This window comes from Thunnus thynnus, chromosome 8, assembly GCF_963924715.1.
Source record: "Thunnus thynnus chromosome 8, fThuThy2.1, whole genome shotgun sequence".
In the NCBI taxonomy this organism is placed as follows: domain Eukaryota; kingdom Metazoa; phylum Chordata; class Actinopteri; order Scombriformes; family Scombridae; genus Thunnus; species Thunnus thynnus.
Window position 1 is genome coordinate 33332845 of NC_089524.1, and position 17771 is coordinate 33350615.

Genomic DNA, 17771 nt, shown 5'->3' on the forward strand with positions numbered 1-17771 from the left:
TTATTATTCTATTAATCTATTTATAGATATAGATGTTTTACACAGAACTGACACAAAGTGCAAAAAAATAATTTTAAGGTAAATTTTAAGAAAATAAAATAGGGCACTTTGGATATTTTAAACACAAAACAAAGATGATGATTATTATTAGAGCAGCAGGTTATCAGAGCATTGCTTTGTACAGAGTGAGGGAGTGGCGTAGAAAGTGATCCTGCTCCATACAAACCAGCAGATCCCTCAGCATGATCCGAGTCACTCTGTGAACACCCTGCCTGGGCAGCAGAGACACCTGAGACAGACACACACACACACACACACACACACACACACACACATACACACAGTATTAAAATGACATTGTCTTCGGCTATACATTTATGTAATAAATAAGCAATAATCTACATCAATTGTCACGCTTTCCAACATAGTCCATACTTCAACGATTCAATTTAGAACTACTGTTAAATCAAACTTCCACCTTAACAGACAAAATCTTTTGCCAAATGTTCAGGCTAGGTCTGTAACCAACACTTGTTTTCATTATCAATTAATCTGTCAATTGTTTGGACTATAAAATATCAGAAAATGATGAAAAATGTTTCCCAAAGCCGAAGGTGACGTCCTCAAACGTCATTTTGTCCCTAACAACAGTCCACAACCCAAAGATATTCAGTTTACTGTCATGAAGGTCTAAAGAAACCAGAAAATATTCACATTTAAGAAGCTGGAATCAGAGAGTTTGGCCATTTTTTTCTTAAAAATTGATTGGAAACAATCGATTATCAAAATTGTTGGCAATTAATGTAATAGTTGGCAACTAATCAGTTAATTGATTGATTGTTGCAGCTCTAGTTCAAACAACAGAGGTTTTGAGTGTGAAAGTTCATTCTTCATTGGGAACAGTAGTTGGACAGAATAATCTTAAGTCAAGGTCAATCTTTCACAGAGGGAGATTCAAGTGAGATGTGGTTGAAAGCCCTGGGAAGAGCTAGTAAGTAGACCTCGAAATAAATCTTTTTTTCCCTAAAAAACAGCAACATTATGTTTCTTTTGTAACAAAGAAAATGTTCTGTATATTCAACCGCTCCCAAAAAACTAGCCCTTGAAGTATTATAATTTAAAACAATGTCAAAAAAATGATTACAGTTATAGTGAAATAGTAGAATTTATTCCTGGACAAAAGTTCTGTTTGACAGCTGCCCCAAAAACCTGTTCTCATAGAGCTCCTATCTGAGCATGTGCAGTAACACATGCTAAAGAATAAAAAAAATACTCCAAACACTCTGCCATCACTCCTCCGTACTTCCTGTCATGAGCCACTGCTGTGCCAGCTGAGGTAAAGCCTGTGAAGAGGTAAAGGAAGCCCTGTGGCTGTGAGAGGAAAGACACAGAGAGAGACAGAGAGAGAGAGACAGAGAGAGAGAGAGAGAGAGAGAGAGAGAGAGAGAGAGAGAGAGAGAGAGAGAGAGAGAGAGAGAGAGAGAGAGAGAGAGAGAGAGAGAGAGCGGCAGGCATGCAGCTAGCTGGCTCCACTGGGTAATGGAGTTCAAAGGCAGTGAGAAGTGTGTGCAGTTAACGGAGCGCCCTCATCTTTAAACCTACAGCCTGCAGGGCCACCACTTAAACACACAGAGAATTAAAGAGTCAATGAAGTAAACTAACAGTCTCACACATGCTTGCTGTGCTGAGCTGAGCTGCAGGCTTCCTCTGTCTGCGTTAGCACTTGATCTGAACTCTTATGATGCCAGGAGGAGAGGCTGGGATTTACAGCAAATCACTCCGTCTACATGATTGTGAAACTGTGATCAGATTTGAAAACTGTGTTGAAAATGTTTCGATATTATTATGGGTTTCAGTTACAATTGTTTCTAAATGCTGTTTCAGAGGTGTTTCCACCCACAGAAGAACAAGACATGGGATGAAGTGAATACATAGCAACACAGATGCTGAGTATGGGCTAGGGCTAGAGTTAAGGCTTTAAAATGTTCTCAATGCAAAAAAGGCCACAGATAGAAAAAGAAATAAAGCGTAGGAATCAAGAGGACCCCGACAAGAAAACACTAACACATATACATGTTTTGAAAACTGAAATGTGCCATTAAACAGACCTTGTTGTAACCCTAGTATGAACAGGTTTATCATACAGGAGCCTAACCAGCGCTCAGACCAACCTGGCTCTCCGTCTGCTCCAGAGGTCTCTTCTTGCGAGGCCCGATGGCAGCCAGCGCAGTGAGGTTGGCCTCTTGCTGCTGCAGCTGAGCTGCTTCTATCTGTTGCAGCTGAAAAGAGGAGAGACACAGTGGGTTTTAGTTTTAGTAAATCACTAGTTTGACACTGGCTAGTACTAGCTGGCAAAACCTACAATATGAAGAAACTGACCAATTTGTAATAAACCAGAATAAAACAAGTTCACAAGATGTATTCTGTCTCCTTCAGCTTTCCCATAACTTCCCCAGCATGAGGAATCAGAGTTCATTGAATAACAAATCAATGGTTTGTTTGAGCTGCATTTCACTGAAGCAACTCTAACCTGAGAAACAAGCCTCCATTCAAATCATTTCCAATTAGCACCACACCTACTCAAACTTTGAGCATGTGTGTGTCTGTGTGTGTACAGACTTGGCAGCGTGTGTGTGTGTGTGTGTGTGTGTGTGTGTGTGTGAGCATGTAAACTGCCATGTAAATGAACAGATTTCATAGCTGTGGAGAGACCGCTGGGAGCGTGATGGCTGGGAGCAACACAGCAGCCTGAGAAGGAAAACAACCTTGTGAGGCGTTACCGGCTCCTTAAATAGCCACGTTGCTACCGGTGCCTTTCATCTCCCTCACACTTCTCCCTGCCCTGCTGGCAGAAAACATCACACACACTATCGCATTACTAAATGAACAATTAGCATGAAAAATGGCAGGGATTAAAAGAGTTCCAAAACAGAACTTCTTGGGAGTTTACTCTGGCCCACAGAACAGAGAAATATTAAATATCCACTGATTTTTCACTACTGTGGAAAATAAAGATTATGGCGACAAAGGGTGGGGGGGGGGCGTACCAACCAATGTGGACTAACAGAGGCTCCTGTGTGGGTCTGAATGAATGTAAATGACAGTGGAAACACTGAATTTTACAGTGAAACTGACAAAGAATTTGTATTTTACGTGGATTGGTAATGTCTGAGCAACACCCGATCCACTTCATGTCTGTATCTGTGCAGATAGTGATCCAACAGATCAAATCATCTCTATTTTCCCGCAGACAGTCAGCCTAATGGATGTCTAAGAAATCAGATTCTGATTTGAAAACTAAAGAAACACGTCAGGAATCCTGGAAACATTGTCAATTCTCTATTGCACAGTTCACAAACCTGAAGGAAGGCATTCTCTACAGTAGAAGACTTTATATTGTATTTTAAAAGATTTTTTTCTTCCTAAATATAATAATATTAACAGCATTAATATCAAAATCAAACTGCACATGCATGAACAAAACAAAAATACAGTAAGAGTGGTTCAGCATTAGTTAGTCTTGATGTACAGAACAGTTAGTCGACCAGCTGATCAACAGGAGCCAATCTACAACTGTGTTTACAGTAAACTGATTGTCTGAATCATTTTAAAAGCTGCAGAGTGTTCTCTAATTCCAGGGCACAAACATAAAATACTCGCTTATCCTCTCAGATTTGTATGATAAACTGATTATTTTGGGCTCCAGTCTATGGATCAGACAAAAACAAGATCTCAGAAGACAACACTGTGGGCTGTTGAAAACCACACCAGGCTTCCCCTGTACAAGACCTTCTGATACACATAAAACAATATAAGCACATGACACCATCATGCTGTTTTGCTCTCTGCTCCCAATTAGGTAATCTGTGCCAAAATGTCCACTTATGAAATAAAGTCTGGTTAGTCTGGTTAAAGTTTAGTTATTAAGCCTGCACATAAACTGTATGGTTGAGTCTTCCAGCTGTTACCAGCTTCCATATATACAATTCAAAACAGCTGTTTTAAGCAAATAAGCTAAAACAAGCCAAGTATACAGAGTGAAAGCACCAAACAGCAAACAGCCAAAATAAGGGGGTGTCTGGTGGAGAAAGTTTACCATCTGGCAGCTTAAGATACAGACATACATACTGAAAACACACACATACACACCTCTTTGGCCCGCTGCTTGAGCTGCTGATGCTGTGGATCCTCAGTGTGTGAGCGACTCTGTGAGTCAAAAACACAGAGATGTGCTGTTATTATGCAGTGTTTTCATACTTAAACACAGGCAGAGATGAGGTGTCCACAGACAGTCAGGGTAACTTTATAATATATTTATTCAGATAATCAGCTAATAGTGGTTTCATACTAAATGTATCTGAGTGTATATCATTTCCTTGTTTCTAATGAAGACTATGGTTTTAGTGTCATTTCAGTCAAACTGAGAAGAGTGCTGCTGTCTAGCTCACCCTGGCCAAACGCAACAGTCTCTCTTTCTCCTCTTTCTCCTTCCTCTTCCTCTTTAAACTCTCCACTTCCTCCAGGAACCGAAGCTGAGAGCGCACATCACTCACTTTGGTGTTCCACAGGTCCTCCTGTTGGGTCACACACACACACACACACACACACACACACACACACACACACACACACACACACACACACACACACACACACACATATATATTAATAATTGATTAATAACAACTGTGTTTCTTAAATTTACAGTAGTTTTTTGTTTTTATTAGTATTATTTTTATTGACACATTTTTCATATCAACATATAAACCGCACAAAAAATCAATGCCAAAACCCAACTTAAAACACACACACACACAAACACACACAGGGGGAGAGCGATACAAATAACCAAGAGAAGTTCATCTTAACACAATGCAAGGACACGAAACCTCATAACGGTACATATCATACACATATTATTGTTAATTACAACCCATCAAAAATAGGAGTATAAAAAACAAACAAAAAAAAACACAAATTTGGACAAATTGAGTCCAGATATTGCAAAAAGGGACCTCAAGATTCTTCCCACTTATGTTGAAGATGATGAAGAACCAAAACAAGTTCATGCAACCACTTTGTGAAGCACAGTAGAGTTGATGTCTTCCAGTCTTTGAGAGTTTTTTTGCTAGTACCATGCCCATCAATGAAGCTGTTTGGATGTGTGAAGGGAGAGTTAAAGAGTCCTCTGAGCATCCAAAGAGAACCAAGTCCTTGTCAGGAGAGAGAGTCCTGTGGTAAACACCAGGAAAATAAATACATTCTTGACCAGAATGGATGAATTATTGAATAGTCCCACAATAAATGAATCAATGTACCATCATTTGATTTACATTCATCACAGAATGGAGACATGGAGGGGTAAAATGTATGTAACAGGACCTCAGAATAATGAAAACGGTGAATCACTTTGAGCTGAATTAACTTGTGTCTACTGTTTATTGAACAGTAAGTTTGAGGTTTATCACATGATTCAAAATGTTTTAGTCTCATCTTTAGTAACAGACTACTACATTCCCCTCCAAGGACAGAGCAATATTCAGATTTTAATTTCAGAATCTTGTTATAGTCAGACTGTAGTAGAGATTTTTTATTTGTTTTGCATGAATAATTTCTTGTTCAGTTTCTTTCAGTTTTTTAAATGTTGCTTTTTTTCCTTGAGGTCTAAAAAGAAATAATATAATCCTCTCATGGTAACTAAGTATTTCCCAGAGAATAGAGAGTCTGAAACGCCTCCATTGTCATTCATCTCTAAAAGATTTCTGAGATATTTGGTCACGTACTCTTTAAAACCTGATGTTGATAGTAGTTAAATCTACAATGATATTCTGGTTTGGAAAAGGAGGACTGTAGCTGCTGGTCAGAGATCAATACACTGTGATAATGTGCGTTGCTAATATTAGAGACTTGACTAATAGTAGTAGTGTTTGTGAGCGTCAAAACGTGCATGTGTGTACATGCAAGTGGGTTAGTAGAGAGGAGAGGGTGAAAACACCGAAGAACAAAAGATCTCAACGATCGTGAGGAGAAGTGGCGCTTACTTTTATTTTGACAGAGATGTGGCATGGAGATGTCCTTATTCACCAGCCATGGACTGATTTCAACAAATAAAATACAACCCATGGTGCCATACACGATGACGAGCTAACACGAAGCAGTCCAAGCAGTTGGACAAGCACAAATCAGTGTCTCATGCAAGTTTGTCTCATGCTTCAAAATAAATGTAGAAAAGAGTGTTCTTCTCCTTCATAGGCCTATTTATAGACAGGCCAGAGTGAGGCTGATTGGAGAAAGGTTAGAGGCACTCACAGACTGTTTAGCCTTCTGTCACAGGGGGATATTTGTGTCTCTCAGGCTTTGCCAAAGGTTGTTGGACTGATGGCCTCAGCCCTGGTGGTGGTTCCTATGGGACGCTTGCACATGAAGGGAATGCAGCGTTGGGTGGCTTCTAACAGGCTAGACCTGCGCTGTCATGGCCCTCACAGGGTCAATCCCACAGCATGGGCTTCCTGACTCAGGGAGTCAGCAGTGAAAAGCTTTCTCTGAGACAGAGACAACCATCAAACACTTTTCGTCCTTCTCCTTTTCATTCATGCATTACATCCAACAAAAGCAGCAGTAAATACAAAGAACAACAGGACAAATCTGTGTTCTGTTTTGCTCATGTGTGAATGCTGAGTTTTAAGCACGGCAGCTGAGCAGCACGCAAGAGAGCGCAGCAGAGCGAGGAGAGGGAGTGGTGGAAAGATTTCTCTGAAACAGAAAGCCTGCAAATGACAGTGTTTTCACATCACCTTTTAGTATCAGCTCAGCTTGAGAAAAGTTTTTCACATGGCATGCTACAAAAAGAGAAAAATAGACAGCAAAAACAGAGCTTTTAAATCAAGAATGGACAGACTCTTAGGCTACTTCCCACGGGCAGTTCAAAACCAGTATGTCTCATTTAAGCACTAATATTTTGAGCAAATATACCCACTCAAATGATCTGAACGGAAGCCACAAAAAATAAATGATCTAACGGGCCAATATGATCAATCCACTTTATTTTAGGATGCACATTTTTTCAAAAGCTCTCTGTTATGTATTTCATTTTAAATGCAGCCCTCACTGTCGACAGGTAGCCTCTGAACTTCTATCCACCAGGGCCTGCAATGAAATCGCCTCCTTCTTCACTGACAAAATTCAGAAAATTAGACAAGCAGTCAGTGCCGACATATCAGGTACAGGGTATGTGTTGTACTTCAGTCCAATTAAATCAATTCAAGTAGTATGACACAATTTTATCCAATTAAAAATAAACATTATACAACATCTGAAATCCTTGCTTTTTCAGAAATGTTTCTAACCGCATGGCCTCAGATCTTCTACAAATTGTCAACATGTCTCTTTGCTCAGGTGTCATCCCACAGGCCCTGAAAACTGCCGTCATCAAGCCACTCTTAAAGAAAAATCTAGACATGTCACTAATGAACAATTATAGGCCCATATCAAACCTCCTGTTTTTAAGTAAGATGACTGAAATAGCTGTTTCTCAACAGCTGAGCAACTTCTTGGCACTAAACAACTGTTTTGATGTCCTCCAGTGAGGATTTCGACCACACCACAGCACTGAGACTGCTCTTGTAAAGATTTAATGACATCCACTTAAACACAGACAGTGGCAGAATTTCAGTCTTAGTGTTACTGGATCTCAGTGCTGTATTCAACACAGTTGACAACACATTACTAGACCGACTGGAAAACTGGGTGGGACTTTCTGGCACAGTACTTAAGTGGTTTGAATCCTACTTAACTTTGAATCCTACTGTCTATATGTGTCTGAGTGGACAAAAATGAGCTGAGGAGTTCCCCAAGGCTCCATTCTGGAGCCTCTTTTGTTCAACATCTACATGCTTCCACTGGCTCAGATTATAGAAAATAAAATATGTTACCATAATTATGCAGATGACACACAAATTTACATATCCATATCACCAGGGGACTATGGTCCAATGCAAGCACTGAGTAAGTGCACTGAGCAAATCAATGATTGGATGTGCTAGAATTTTCTTCAATTAAACAAAGATAAAACTGAAGTAATTGTTTTTGGAGCCAAGGAGGAACAATTAAAAGTTAGCACTCAGCTCTAATCGGTAATGTTAAAACCACAAACCAAGTCAGAAATCTTGGTGTAGTCTCAGACCTGAATTTCAACAGCTATATTAAGACAACTACAAAGTCAGCCTACTGTCACCTAAAGAATATATAAAGGATTAAGGAACTTACGTCTCAGCAGGATTTGGAAAAACATGTACATGCATTTATCTTCAGTAGACTCAACTACTCTAATGGTCTTTACAGGTCTCCTTAAAAAGTCGATCAGACAGTAGCAGCTGATTCAGAACGCTGCTGCTCGAGTCCTCACTAAGACCAAAAAAGTGGATCATATCACTCCAGCTCTCAGATCTTTACACTGACTCACTGTCTGTCAAAGAATTGACTTTAAAATACTGCTATTAGTTTATAAAGCGCTGAATGGTTTAGGGCCAAAATAAATTTCTGATCTGCTGCTATGTTATGAACCATCCAGACCTCTCAGTTTGTCTGGGACAGGTCTGCTTTCTGTCCCCAGAATCAAAACTAAACATGGAGAAGCAGTGTTTAGTTTTTATGTTCCATATATCCGGAACAAACTCACAGAAAACTGCAGGTCTGTTGCAACTCATGCACTGCATTTAAAGTTCTTTTAAATCAAGACTGAAGACTTTTGTTACTCTAGACTGTAACTTTTATTCTTGTATTTCATCTCTCTAATCCAATTTTAGCTTGTTTTTATTATGGTGTTTTTCTTTTGCACTTTATCTCAATGCTTTAAATGTTTTATGTAAAGCATCTTGAATTGCCTTGTTGCTGAAATGTGCTATATAAATTAATTTGCCTTGCCTTTTCCACAGTGTCATTTTATTGTTGGAGGAGCTGATAACATCACAGAACAGAAAAGATGCCTAGCTGTCTGTCCAAACTGGACTAAATGATGTTGAGTTTAAGTTTTGTAGATAATACACATTATTTTGATGACATTTGATGACTATATGTTCAACAAATTACTTTTTCTAGAGGATCCCCTGGACAGTTTTTTTGGCAAAAGCACATCTAAAGTGAAATCTTTATAAGCATTTCTGTGTTACACATCGGTGTACAAGTAAGGTGCCACTGCAGTAATGGTGGCTTGTCTACTTACGCCTACAACCCTGATTCATCTATAGAAATTGTGGTTAAAAGACAAAAGCAGCAAAATTGTAGACACTGACTATCAGTGCTGAGCTGCTGTACCTTCAGGGCTGCCTTGCGGTGTTCTGCCATCACAGTGAGCTTCTCCAGCATCCCGCGCAGACACTCCTGAGTAGCATGAGAAACCAGAGCTACCACCTCAGGACCAACATCAGTCACCCCCAGTGCCTGTCCTAACACAAGACACAATCCTCTTATATCACAGGAGGAGTCACACAACAGCTTAGCTTATCTACAGGTATTTCACTGAATTCACACTGAATTTCTTTAACTCATTACTAAAATAGATGGTTGTGCAATCATGATAAAGCTCTGTTAATCTTTTGAAGGCTATTTCTGCTATGAAGTTAATTCAATATGAATTCATTTAAATATACATTTATAAATAAGTCTCCAAGTCTGACATCAGCAGGGTTATTTTTTGAGACTTGATAAAGCTCCTCTACAGAAGTGTTTTGTTGGAGTGGTACTCCCTTTGACTAGTAAACGGATCTCCATATGTAAAATCAGTGGCGTGACCCCTTAGTGCTTCATAGTGAAAATATTGAATGCAATCTTTATGCTCTGCCTCTGTATGGCGGTTGTACCTGTGTGAAGGATTCGGCTGAGCACTGGGTTAGGAGAGAGGAAGGGCTGATCCTGACATGACTGCACCACAGAGCCAACCATGGTGGTCAGGATCTGTGCATTCTCCTCTCTCAGGTTGACTCCAGCCATGGAGGCGACATCATTAATGTCATCATCTTCTCTGGGAAACACACACACACGAGTTCATGTCAGTAAGCTTACAGCTATGACTGAATGCTAGTGAGATTCACTGAACTGTTTAACTACAAACCACACACAATTAAATTTGAGTCTACTAAGTGAGTAAAAGACTGTATGTATTACTTGTAAGATCCTGAACTGTCCTTGAATGCAAATTTGGTGGAGCATGGTGGATCCTGGGCAAAAGGCTGCTTCATAGATAAAGTTCCTATAAGAAGTGAAACATACAAAGTTGTTTGGACGGTGGCTTTTCATTTAGTAAAGTGTGTGTCTGAGTTGGTCTACTTTAGAAGATAAGAAATGAATATCTGCTGAAATTGTGTGACAACAAGCCTCTGTGAAGGACTAACTAAAGCCCCATTGGGACAGGATTTATTTCTCTAGAGGAGAGGGGGTGATTCTCACATTGCACTGCTGGTCAGTGATTTAATCCAGTCCAGAACAGGTATGTGGGTAATTTTTCACCCCACCCCAATAATAATTACAGCCAAAATGACCTAATGTTTTTCACTGAATGCCCTGGTCCTCTTGTGATTTGAATCCTGTCCAGAGGGACATCCTTGTATTTAAAAGTGGATCTCTCTTTCTCCATGCCAAAAGCTGCTTGTTGTTTTGGTTTTCTTTTTTTTTTTTAAATCAGCTTAAAAGTCTGCTGAATTAGCTATTAGCAGTTCCTGTTTGCAGTGTAGCCATGGATGTACAGACAACTATCACTGGATTACTTTTGTACTGAAGAAAACTTAAAGATGTGATCATTCTCAGGCAAGTTCTGCAGGCTGTTTTTTCTCTGATTTCTAAGTAGATTTATGGAGGTTTACTGGCGATGGACATCAGAGATAATGATATCCTCAGGTAAGTCACACTGAATGATATGAATGTGTGTTTCATTACGATTTGTTTTGAGTTTGGACTCCAGAGAGCAATTTGTGACTCTTCTTCACCTCACACAGTATCTTTCTTTAAAGAAATGAGATGTTCTTTCCTCTGAAGCATCATGTGAAGCGACATCCCTTTCTGATGACGGCTGGATCAGCTGTCAGTCAGCTTTAACAGCTGTAGAGACTTCTGATGGAGTTTGTGTGCACTGTGCTAATACTAATAAAAAGGTGCACATTTATCACTGCCAGAGCAGTTGTTTTCTCTCTGCAGCCTGTTACCTGTTTGACAAACCCCTGCACATGAATAAAAACCTGCATTCTGTATTTGCTCATAGACACAGGAACCATTTCAACTGGCAGAATGTGTTTATATTAACTAGTAATTATTTGCATCTGTATTTATTGATATTCTGATTGTGAATTCATGATTTAATTACTGGAATATTCTCAGGGTGTCTTTTGAACAGAGCAGGAATAAGTGCTTTGGGATGGCCTTCATGGTGGCGGACCAGGTGGTGGATGTAATGTAGTCTGGCCAATTCGATGGCAATGTCTTCTATGTGCATTTATACCTGCATGGCATGAATGTGCATTTTTCATGATGCAGATAAAATAAAAATGTGATTTTCACATTACCTGTGAAGTGTTTCCCTGTCTGGATCACTGTGTGTTTGGGTGTGGGCCTGCTGCTCTTGGATATGTATGCTCTGGACTGGGCTAACATAGTCAGCCCAGGTCTCACAGTCGCTCCTCTAGGCTGCTGCATCATCTGCAAGCATTCAGTGTCATTCACAATCATGGTATCACTTATATAGATGACAACCAGCCCCTCAACCATCGTTCACCTGAAGAGCTCAGCCTTTAATCAACCTTGTTAAATGCACTTCAGATGTCTGTGAATGGATGACTAATTTCTTTACAGTAAAATAAGGGACAAAAAGGTTTATAGGGAAAAAGACATGCTTTTATATTGAAAAATGTACACTGCTCATCACATCAAACAATCACAAAACATCTGTTTACCTGCTGGCTAGCCTTGAGGGTTTTTCCTGTGTCAGTGGACTGCTTCATGGTGGGATTGCGGGTAGAAGTTGAAGCCTGTTGGATAAATAACTGGGGGTCTGCAGTAAGGCGGCGCACTGCAGGAAGACTTTTCTAGCAGCAATAGGAGAAGATGAGGGGAAAGAAGTTATGTCAAATTTATTTCTGGCACCATATAACAACAAAATTCAGTCCAATTTAGTCACCAAAATAACAAAAGAGCCCTGACAAAACCATGACAGCAAACTCAGGAGCAAGTATGATCAATACATGATTCATTTGCTTGGTGAGAGGTCGCAACACATGATATGCATTGAGTAGAAATGACCAAATGTTAATAGTCTTAAGTTTTGAGCTACAATGGTAGAATGTTTGAGTATGTCCACATTAATCAGTTTGTAAACACACCCTCATATCTTCATTTCAGCCCAAAATGATGTTTTTTTCTCTCCCCAAATGGAGCTTTTCCACAACAGTTTCCAAAGTATTTAATCTTAAAGCACCGGCTTGGTGTTTCATTGTATACAGGGAACATTTAACTTTTACAAAACAATAATTTAAGCTGCAAAGTGGAAAAAAACGGGAAAACATGTACAGAGAACAACTAGATCACTAATTTGGCTGCATTAAAACACAGTATAGTACATGAATAAAATCTTTCCAGACCATGAAGAGGTCACAATTATGTGTATTTGAACCACTTTTCACCTTGAGGAAAGGCACCAAGCAGGGCTGTGGTGTTGACTTCAACTCCTGATAGAGTTGTTCTGTAAACTCCTCTGCTTCTACCTTCCCTTCCTGCAAGGTTAGAAAAGCTACAATTACTTCACAAAGCACATTTAATACATCAGTGCATTAGATATTACCTGGAACATTAAGTTTAAAAAAGGAATGAATACTAAAAAGGATTTATTGTGAAGCTTTTTAAGGCCTTCAATTAAGATCTTTTAGTGTATTTTCATGGATTGTAACGAGATATTTAACAGACAAATTACAGCACTGACTTGTTTTATAACTAACTGTAAAATACAGAGCCACAAAGTGAGAGCAGCTTGTGTGATGATGGAGAGGGGAGACATACCAGCAGACTCCTGACCAGTCCTCTCACGTTGTTAGCCATGTTGGCTGACTTGGAGTCACTGGAGGCCAGCTTGATCAGAGTCACCAGGAAGTTTTTGCACTTCTTCACACTTTCAAGGGTCTCCTGCTGATGGAATGTTGATAAAAGTCAACTTGTCCCCCTTTTTCTCCCTTTGCTCCTTTTTTGAAATTTTTAAAAATCATTCTTCCTGTCTTTTATATACTCATACACAAATGCAAGAGTATAGAGTATGTTTTTTATGTGTCATCCCTGTACACCTGTCTTATTTTGTCTGCTCCTACTTTTACTAGTTGTAAAAGCATTTTCACAACTTTCTTGACTTAGGAAATAACTCCCATCTCAGCCAATGTTTAGGAGAGCTACAGAGGACTCCTAGCAGCAAGTCATCCACAACTAAGCATGCTGGGTATGTTCAGGTATTGGGGGAGGGTCAAATCTATTATTTGGACTGGGTGTATTTTAACAAAGCAGTAGCAGAGCAGTAGCAAGGCTTGCTATCAACAGCTACTATATAAGGCTACCTGTAGAAGGGTGATAGGGTTGTTGGTGTCCTGCCTCCATGTTTACCTGACCAAGTGCTGCAGTTTCAGACTTTTCTTAGCAAAGTGAAATGTAACTGGAGGCAGCAGGTCAAAGCTGGACCAAGTTGGACTCACCTGACTAAATGTGAGTGGTGGCTCCTTTTTGGTTTCTGTGATGGCTGCCTGAAAGTGAGGCTGGCCCCCCTGATCAGCCACAGCACTGAGGGTCTGGACCACAGCTGGTTTAGGAGCTACACCAATCATCTGAACAACCCACAATACAATACAACACTACAAACAGCAGCAGATACAAGTCACCAACACTCTCACATTTTCTGTTTATTCCGTCATCATTATCATTATTTATGACAGGTGAAGTTACTAACAATTCTCATGACCAAACACTTCATGAGTAGTGAAGTCTGGATGTGTTGCTGTCAGTGACTGATGTGACGCAGCTCTGGTACCTTCACCACAGCTGTCTTCTGGACTGATGCAGGCTGGAAGCTGGAAGGGGCTGTCATTCTGATCACAGTCACCTTCTCGTTGCTTTTACTTGCAGGTGCTGCAGATAGCTGTTTCACACATGACAGCTGGTTATGACCGCAGATGGATATAAACACTGATGATGGTGTCTCTACTGATGCTTTTTGCCTACATAACAATCTGTATACTCTATACATCAAAAAACACTTGATGCTTCACTTCATGACTAAGTCACGTGTGCTGTTTTCTCAGGCTTTGTCTGACATTTCACATGAACTCATTTTATCATACACAGCACTTGAGGACTTAAAGGTCTTGAGAACTTCTCAAAAGTTCTGGACACAGAGCGCCCCCACTATACGGTTACTGCCCAACGTCTCTGGTTTGATTCCAGCAAGGGACTTTTGTTGCATGTCATACTCATCTCTCTCCCTTTATTTCCTGTCTGCCTCTTGACTAATGACTGTCAAATAAAGACAAAAATGCCCCCCACCCAAAAAAAAGAAGTTTCACAGGCTTATCAGGTTTTACATTTTCCATTTTTTTCTTGATGCTAGCAGCACCTCATACTGAATGATGCTGACTTGCTCACATACTGATGTGTAATTTTATTTAATTTACAGTGGGTTTGCAACCAGATCCTTCATCTTTGCTATGTTTAGACATCATTTAAAGGGAATTTTTACTGTCAATCTATTCAAAATGTCCATAATGACAAAGTGAAAATGTGCCTTTTTAGGTTTTTGCAAGACAATTTAAAGTGAAATACAAAAACACCTGCTTCACTGCAAGTGAGGTCACACTTAAAGCAACACTTGGACAGTATAATGCATTTCAAGTAAATGTCCCTGTGATAAACATACACTTTGAGAAGCTGTTAACTGATCCCTTCATTGGTCATTTTTGTGGCTATAATTTGTGGTTGTGTTGTATTGGGTCATATTGTATAGTAGGTGTACCTAATAACTTTAATACAATCTAGTAAAACACAATCTGTCTCTTGCCACACTGTATGGTAACTTAACTATCTACACTTCTGTGCTTACTTCATTCATATCGACTGTAGATTTTGATCTCAAACTTTGTCACAGCAGGTTGTTGTACAGCCAATCAAATAAATAAAAACAATCAAAACACAACCTGTATCAAACCAGATGTCCATTACAGACACTGAATCAGCTTACTGTCAAATAAATGGTAAAAGGAAGGCCCCACATTCCTCCACTCCAGTATCTAATGAAAGCAGCAGCAGACACACACCTGCGGGGTCAGTATTCTGGCCGCTTGACCGCTGCCAGCTCTCGGTCCCTGCTGAGCCTGTGCCAAAGCCTGCTGGGATACCAGCATCAGCTGACCCCTGTCACTGCGGATCAGCATCATACCTGCCACAACCAGTACCAAATCACTTACTACTGTGTTTACTTGATGACTTGCCCTGAAAAGTAAAATTATTAAGCAAAGGACATGCTTGTGGAGAAAATATAGACAGTAACAGACAACACATACTGTCAAGTGAACATAATAACCAGTTTTCAAGCTGAAACACAGGCAAGATAAGTAAACATGAACATCACCAATCAGGACTATAAACAGTGCCTGTTGCTGCTCACCTGGTGGTATCTGAATATTGGCTGGGAGCTGTGTGGAAGCAGTCTGTGGCAGTCGAGGGGCCACAGCTACTGGCTGTGGAGTGGCAGCCCTCGGTACAGTTATCATCACCGTCCTCCCTGGAGTTGTGGTCAGGTTCATGGAGGCCACCTGGCTCACAGCTGCTTTAGTTACCTGTGGTGGCCCATCAGCACTCGCTCTTCCTGGGGTGGCAACCTTAGCTGCCACCATAACAGAGGGAGAGGTGGTCTGAGGGCCTGGGGCTGTAACTGTGGAGGAGGCAGGTTGGTGGCCCAGGCCAACGGGGGTGTCTTCAGGTGTCTTTGAAACCCCTGCAGCAGTGAGGGGTCCACACTTGACTGGGACCTGTATTATCTTTACATGAATAGCGGCGTCTCCTTCCCCTGTTGTCCTACAGGACTCCAGCTTTTGAGTTTCAACAACCACTTTATTTGTAGCCATAATTATTTCTGAATGGAAGACAAATGTGATTTTATACATAATCCAAAACCAACAGTTCGTTTGTTTCCCATTTGCTAACATTACAACGTAGACTAACCCATGCTAGGTCTTTATGTGATTTACATTGAACTACACTGAAAAAATATTGCATTTAAAAGTCCACAAAGTAAACACAAAGTCTCGTTAAAGGTGAGCAGTTCCACAATCCCGCTTACCTCTGATATTAACTGTTACTCAGCAATTTAGCTACTCCAGTTAAGTAACTTGAAACCTTGACATTTACCCCCAGCTTTAGCTACATACATGTTGGTGAAAGACTAATTACAGGTAAGTTATTGCTAATGCTAGTTGACAAGCGGGAAAGATTTAGTATTCATTCTATAGTTTGACCTTTTTTTTCATTTGTTTGATGCCTGCTACTTATGTTTCCCTATTTTGAAGGCAAAGTGACATGTCATAACGCAGGCTAGCATCAACAAAGACAACATGAACATTAACGTACATGATGCGTATCGTTGTCTGAATTTGAATGGATATCATTCTTCTTATTATTATTATTAATATTTTATAGGAAGATAACGACTTTCCAAGTGAATTATCGTAAGAGTAACATTCTGTAAAATGGATGTAAATCTTTGATAACCCTGCCAAATCCACAGCGGGCTCATGAGCTCACCTGTTAGGTGCTTTACTGGCTGCGTGAGAGCCGCGTGCGGCCACAAACTTTCATACGGACGCGGTGCTGCGTTTGGGGCACACGGGAAAGATGGGCACCATGATAGGCTACGACTGGAGAAGTTGTGAGTTGAATCTGTGTCAAAATGATGTTAATTGAAAAAAAAAAAGAATTTCCGAAGAGGGTTTAACACTATTTATACACGTGGTCATGGTAATTCACCAGCAGAGGGCACAAATGCGTCGTTTTACCGTTCACGCTCCTCAGCACTTAAAAAAACTTATGCTGGTAATGAAGAGGTTATTTTACCTGCAGAAAGTATAAAATCAAATGAACTTTACAGTTGTTATATGCAAATTTTATGAAGGATATTGAGTGATGTGTCAAAATAAACAGATAAAAAAGCTGCTTTGAAATCAAATTGCAAAGTCGAAACTATTCTAATTCCCATATAAAGCTTCATGATCTTACACATTACAATACAATCGTCATTTCATTTTTTTTTTAACCTGACTGAGTGAACCGCACAAGAACTCCACTGAGCATGTACCCTGTGCCTGTGCAAATGGCAATAAAGTCTCTTGAATCCTGACAGTGGATTATGTCTCTGAGGTCCTCCTAAGTCCTTTTCATTTCAGTTTTTATATACGGAATTAAGACAGGAGCTAGGATACAAAGAAAAAGAGAACAATTTATTTTCTTTCTTCTCTTCTTTTCTTCCTTCTTACTCAGATTTTATAATGCTCAGTGATTCTAATGTTGTCTAGAGTCATGATCTCTTTGATGATGATGATGATGATGATGATTTAGGACTATGCTGGTTTTAGGGCCTACAATATAGTCATATAATTCTTTTGTTTTTGTAGATTTAATGTTTTTCTTCCCCTTTTCTCTAAACTGCTTAAATGGGCCTCTGCTGTCAAATGATTCTTGTATGTCACTATGCTCATGTTGAATAA

At 39.9% G+C, this 17771-nt stretch overlaps 1 protein-coding gene across 4 annotated transcripts; it reads right to left on the reverse strand.

The window, feature by feature from the left end:
* Window positions 1-113: 113 nt before the first annotated feature.
* Window positions 114-17042, reverse strand: taf4b (TAF4B RNA polymerase II, TATA box binding protein (TBP)-associated factor). Of its 4 annotated transcripts, none has more exons than XM_067597986.1 (16): window positions 16813-17042; window positions 15677-16144; window positions 15327-15448; window positions 14048-14173; window positions 13716-13844; window positions 13039-13164; window positions 12666-12755; window positions 11940-12071; window positions 11553-11685; window positions 10162-10246; window positions 9858-10018; window positions 9313-9443; window positions 4449-4574; window positions 4150-4206; window positions 2172-2279; window positions 114-289 (listed from the first exon to the last, which is right to left on the reverse strand). In XM_067597986.1, the coding sequence occupies exons 2-16, from the start codon at window positions 16134-16136 to the stop codon at window positions 164-166; spliced, it is 2112 nt and encodes a 703-aa protein (XP_067454087.1). In that variant the 5' UTR covers window positions 16137-16144; window positions 16813-17042; the 3' UTR covers window positions 114-163. The 4 variants fall into 4 exon arrangements, with proteins under 4 accessions (XP_067454087.1, XP_067454090.1, XP_067454089.1 ...); XM_067597989.1 differs by having other exon boundaries at window positions 15677-15895; window positions 16813-17041; XM_067597988.1 differs by having other exon boundaries at window positions 14048-14155; window positions 16813-17041.
* Window positions 17043-17771: the final 729 nt, after the last annotated feature.

Bases quoted from the DNA above. Each gene is read 5' to 3' on its own strand.
- taf4b (XM_067597986.1), bottom strand. From the start codon at position 16,136: ATGGCTACAAATAAAGTGGTTGTTGAAACTCAAAAGCTGGAGTCCTGT. The intron at 15,449-15,676 runs GTGAGCAGCAAC...TGGTTGTGGCAG, and splicing joins CAATATTCAGATACCACCAG to GTATGATGCTGATCCGCAGT. The intron at 10,247-11,552 runs GTAATGTGAAAA...CACTTCTTATAG, and splicing joins GACAGGGAAACACTTCACAG to GAACTTTATCTATGAAGCAG.